General features: G+C 46.7%; 1 protein-coding gene across 1 annotated transcript in view; it reads left to right on the forward strand.

The window, feature by feature from the left end:
- Window positions 1-3,099: 3,099 nt before the first annotated feature.
- TBCE (tubulin folding cofactor E) overlaps window positions 3,100-5,868 on the forward strand; it is a 25,992-nt gene continuing 23,223 nt past the window's right edge. Inside the window, exon 1 of the mRNA XM_027901323.1 lies at window positions 3,100-3,314. Coding sequence (XP_027757124.1) covers window positions 3,215-3,314 — 100 coding nt within the window. The 5' untranslated portion in view covers window positions 3,100-3,214. The remainder of the gene's footprint in view (window positions 3,315-5,868) is intronic.

Below are 5,868 nucleotides of genomic sequence, written 5' to 3' on the forward strand. Positions count from 1 at the left end.
GTACATTGTTTCGTTGTTGTATTTTTCTTTCTCTTAACAATTTTTCTGTTCTTGAAGTCAGGGAAACATAATCTGCCATGTGTCTATTTGACTTGATTGCTACCTCACATTAACATCCTTTCTGAGTAACTTTTACCACAGGTGAGCATCAGTGTTCACCGTTTCTGTGGCATTTTTTAGAATTACTTTAGAAGGCACCATGTGAGGTGTGGCTAGGAATAATCCATGATTTCGTTAATTCAAGCATATTATCTCCAAACTTAATAATAAATATGCAGGTTAAACCACAATAATCTTGATAGTTCTCCTCATCTCTCTACCCTGTAGAACAAGTAAGTTCTCCATAAACTCATTCAAAATGTATTTTTCTGATCATCTGGGTTTAGTACAGCATAAAGAACCATGGGGGATACCCAAAGAAGACTTAATGTGACACTTCCAGGGAAAGTACTACAAAAACTGGTGTGAATTTGTTTAGAAGACTAACTCTGATGTGAAGGGAAATCATGGATAATTTTCTGCTTTTGAATTCCTGAAAATACTCTCCACTCTGCTGGTATATTAATTACATGCTAACAGTAAGGAGTTGCATCATCTCTTGACCACAGTAGGTAATTTTCACTTTCTTAATATTTCAGTTGATATTTCTAAAGCATATAGTGTGAAGTTAGTCACTCAGTAAAGTAATTACTGAAGTCTGTAAAAAGGGAAAAATGGCAAATGCATACATTTTGTTTATGTATTTTGAAATGCATAAAAACTGGCCTGTTCTCTTGTAATCTACTATGCAGTGAACTTCTGCTACCTGAGGGAGGCATAACTTTTCACTTCCTGAAGTTATTAAAACCAGGCTGACACCAAACCTCTATGAACAAATTGGAGGAGGAAAAGTTCTTTAAAAATAGAATTTCTGATAGTTGCAGCGTTAGTACATGAAGTGTAGAACAAACTCCAACAGATTTTCTGTGGCCGTAACTGAAGGATCTGTAGCTAACTGCTTTTTTTGGGGGGGTGGAGGGGTGGGGATGGAATGTGTCAGTCAAAATAAAAGCCATAAGGAGGAATTGTCATTGCTTTTCCCAGAAATATAAAAACTATGCTATAAACCTAATCTCTTATATCCAATAATATTCAATAAATCTAAAAGGTAAATCCATTTCTACTTAGGTGCTTATAAAATACAGAAGTTGCAATTCAGATAAACAGTAAGTTATGCTATTCTCATGATCATTTTAGAATTACTAATTACATAAATTCAACAACCTGTGAGGATTCTGGATTACCTGTCAAACCTGGAGCTGGGATCAAAAAGATCATGAAAAGTGTTTCCTTGTTTTCAACACCTTTCCTGATGTAGTCACGCAAAGTGAGGCACGCTCTCAGTGTTGTCCTTGGGAACGGTGGATGAGTCAAAAAAGGAGAGCTAGAGAGGCTTAGTGCTGTTATTCCTGCTATCACGTTTGTACCACTTATCTGTGCAGCTTCAGCATCGTTTTAAAGTGGAACAGATCGTTCCAAGGGTGCCCTCTGTGGGAGATGAGTGGGCTTAGGAACCCAAGCTGAGACACCACCACTGAAGACGTGAAAGAAGGACTCTGGTGTCTGTTTTTTCCCCAGAGCTATTAGTTGGCCTGAAGTAACACATTACCTATGGCAAAGGAGGACTCTGAGCTAAAGGCACAGAGATCTTTGCTGGATTGGCAGTTTGGGGAGCAGCTGCTTTATGCAAAACAATAAAGCACACCCGTAAAGCCTGTTCCTTGAAGATGCAAGCTCTGGGCGTGCTAAAGAGTTTACACCTTATCCAGATTATTTTGATAGGAATGTACTAGTGTTACCAAATACCTGTACTTGATTCCTGTAATCAGTCACTATCATAAACTCAGAGTGAAGAGCACAAATATACTGCCTACCAAAAGACCACATGCATTTAATGTAATAAAAGCAGAGGCATGGGACTGAAAGGGCTTCTTCCTTACTTACTGGCAGGGTTGTTCCAGTCTTGGTGGTCCTAAAATTCAAATCATATTGTTTGAATTAAGCTGTAGTGAGGCATTGAAGTATGAAACACGAGAGATTTACAAATGTGAAATACATGAACTAGAATACTTCCAGTTTTATAACCACCGACCTGTGAGAAAGCTATTACGTCGTCTTCTACTTATCTCTAACAAACCGAAGAGCTTTCGCTAAACTTCTGTTCCCCAGCGACTGGTATTAGAACACTGGATTTAATCTGTGGATTAAATACAGTGGACACCTCGATTTTTTTTTTTCTTTTATAAACTGCGTTCCCTGGTTGTTAAAGCTCTTCCCTGTATCTTCTCTGGGGCTGTTTTTCTCAAATAGCGGATGTTGAAATAAATGCAGCAACAAATGTAGCAGCGCCCGATACCGAGGGAGTGCAGCTGCTCGGGAGCTCCCCTGGGCAGGAGCTGCTGCCGCTCCCCGAGCCGCCACCTCCTCCTCAATCGCTGCCTCCCAGGAGAACGCTCCAGGCTCGGAACAATCTCTCGCTGGGTATCGGTTCACTGGCGCTTCAGGGCTTTGCCCGCCGCGCGCTGCTTTACAACGCGGCGGCTCTTCCCTGGGGGAACTTCCCTGGCTCCGCCGCCCACCGCGGGTCTGCGGCCACTCCCAGACTGGGCCGGCGGAATCCTCTTGGCGACGGCCTCTCCTCCCGGCACCGCCCAGTCAGAGCGCCCGCGGCATTCTGGGAGCTGTAGTCCAGGGGCTGCAAACTGGCGCGGCGGGGCCACCTCGGCGAACTGTGTTACCCAGGAAGCTCCGCGGCGGCCACGCCCCGCTCGGTTTGCCCCTGAAGGCGATGACTCGAGCAGGGCAGGAGGCTGGGGCGGGCCAATAGCGGGCCGAGGTAGGGCGGCTCTGTGGGCTCGGGGCCAATGGGAGCGCGCCGGGGGCCCGGGCGGGGCGGGGTGGCGGTTGCCGATGGGCTCCGGGCGGAAGTGGGGCATCCGCGCGGGGCGGGCGTGGGAGCGGGATCAGCCCGTGCGTGAGCTGCGCCTCGGGGCCCGCGGGCTGGGAGGCTGCTCCAGGATGGGGGAATGGAGTGGGATGTGGGAGCGGGAGCACCGGGAGGGAGAAGAGCGGCTCGGGGTAGGGGCTTTGTGAGAGCAGCGACTCGCGCGTGTGTTAAGGGCGTCACTCCTGTCCCTGCAGGTCTGCCAGCAGCCTGGATTCCAGGCATCCCGGGATGACCGCCTCGGTGCCTCCCGATGCGCTGGGTCGGAGGGTCTCGTGTGGCACCGACTACGGGACTGTGCGCTATGTGGGCAGCGTGTCTCGGACATCAGGTAAAGGTCACAAAAGCAACTAATCTTTACGTCTAATGGCTGTTCTCAAAGTTCTATTTATGTGCTTCTTTAAGAACCATTGTCAAGTAGAATGAAAACGTTGTCAAGTAGAACGTTGTCTTTTCCTCATTATTGTTGTGTAAATATGACAACTTCTGGATAAGTTGTTGGAGTTTTTTTAGAAGTTAGAGTTGTCAAAAGGAGTGTAAAAAGTACTTTGGGCTGAGGTTCCTTATGTTTTTTTTCTAACAGCAGAAAGGTCTTACTGCTTCCTTTTCCCATTGTTTTTCACAAACAGTGCTGGCATAGTCAGAGAAGGTGAGAGAGAGGCAGGAGCAGCAGATTAACAGACGGGGGTCCTCCTCTGATAAGCGTATTGGATTTGTAAGACAAGGCTTTGGTGGAGGGGGGACTGTAGGGATGGTTTCTGTGAGAAGCTGCTGGAAGCTTCCTCCATATGCAACGGAGCCAGCTGGCTCCACGATGGACCTGCTGCTGACCAAGGCCGAGCCCATCAGCAATGGTAGTAACACCTCTGAGATAACATGTTTAAGAAAGGAAAGGAAAAAAAAGTCATTGTGCAGCAGTAATTATGCCCAGAGAAGAGAGGAGTGCGAATATGTGAGAGGAACAACTATGCAGACACCAAGAGCAGTGAAGAAAGAGGGGGAGAAGGTGCTCCACACTCAGCCAGAGCTGAGATTCCTCTGCAGCCCACGGAGGTCAACAGTGGTGCAGAGATCCACCTGCAGCCCATGGAGGAGATGCATGCTGGAGCAGGTAGATGCCTGAAAGAAAGTGGTCACCCTGTGGGAAGTCCATGCAGGAGCAGGTTCCTGGCAGGACATGTGGACCCGTGAACAGAAGAGCCAACACTGAAACAGGTTTCCTGGTAGGACTTGTGACCCTGTGGGGTACCCACACTGGAGCAGCCTGTTCCTGAAGGACTGCACCCCATGAATAAAGGGTCCCACACTGGAGCAGTTCATGAGGAACTGTACTGTAGCCTGTGGGAAGGACTCATACTGGGGAAGTTCGTGGAGTACTGTCTACCATGGGAGGGGTCCCACATTGGAGCAGGGAAAGGACTCCTTTCCCTGAGGAAGAAGCAGTGGCAGAAATGACCTGTGATGAGCTTGCTGTAACTTCCATTCTCTGTCTCCCTGAGCTGCTGAGGGGAAGGAGGTAGAGCCCAGGAAGGAGGGAGGTTTGGGGGAGGCAGGTGTTAAGATTTGCTTTACTTCTCATTATCCTACTCTGATTGGTAATAAATTCAATTAATTATCCCAAGTTGAGTGTGCTTTGCCCATGATGGCAATCACTGAGTGATCTCTCCCTGTCCTTGTCTCAACTCATGAGCCTTTAGTTATATTTTTTTCTCCCCTGTCTAAGTGAGGAGGGGAGTGACAGAGGGACTTTGATGGGCACCTGGTATCCAGCTCAGGTCCAATTTATGGGGACAGAGAAGACTCAGCTTAGCTTGTGGAAAGATCTGGCCAGTCTGACCGTGAGAGTCAGATGACTGCATGTCATCTTTGAAAAATTGTGGTGACAGGAAGCAGAGATTGCTGATGCCTGGAAGAAGACCAGCCTTGCATACAGCTCTAAAAGAGGCAAGAAGGATGACCAGGGAACTGTAGACTCATCAGCTTCTGTTTCTGGAAAGATCATGTAACATGTTCCCTTGAAGTCCATTTCCAAGCCAATGAAGGACAAGATGGTAGTTGGGAATATATAATGCTTGTAAAGAACAGTTTGTGCTTGGCAAACCTAATTACCTTCTGTGATCATATGACTGGGAATGTGTACAAAGGGAGAGCAAGGGATGTAATATTTCTCGATTTTAATAAGTCTCTTAATAGTGTCTCCATAAAGAATCTTATTTGGAAGCTGGAGAAATACAAGTCAAATGAGTGGACTGTTAAAGTGCATTGAAAGCTGTCAAGTGGAAAAGTGATAATCAGTGACTTGATACCAGGGAATGAGTGAGTACTACAGAAGTAAAGGCTGGGGTCTGTATTGATTCATGTATTCATTAGTGTCTCTGGTGATGAAGAGTGTTCACCCTCAAACGGGTGCTATGATATGAGTTAGAATTGCATTCCAGATCAAGCTTTAGGTTTGAGCCCAAGGGATTCAAGAAAGATAAATTTCCACATGTAGTGTATCAGTATGGACCAGGAAGCACTAGCAACTCACACAGTCTGTTGTAAAGGACTAGGGAGTTAAGTTGGATACTGTCACGAATATGAGCCATCAGTGAGATCTTGTGACAAGCAGCATACGTGTTGTACTAGGTCACCTTAGAATGATGAACATGGCCTGCAAATTAAAGGAAGCTGTTATCCCTCTCTGGGGGCAGGGATTCTTGATAAGGTTGCACTTGGAGTAACATATCTGGTGTGGGACCATCCCAGTTCAAGAGGGATGCAGTTAAACTTGCAAGGGTCTCAAAGATCTCTCTGCAGGAGTCTTGGAGAACTGCCAAGGGCGTCAAGGGCACAGACCATACGTCTGTATTGTGGAGAGAGGTTGAGGGATCTGGGCTTGGTTA

Source organism: Empidonax traillii, unplaced genomic scaffold, assembly GCF_003031625.1.
Source record: "Empidonax traillii isolate 1590-97213 ecotype Southwest subspecies unplaced genomic scaffold, ASM303162v1 scaffold773:size403244, whole genome shotgun sequence".
Taxonomy (NCBI): domain Eukaryota; kingdom Metazoa; phylum Chordata; class Aves; order Passeriformes; family Tyrannidae; genus Empidonax; species Empidonax traillii.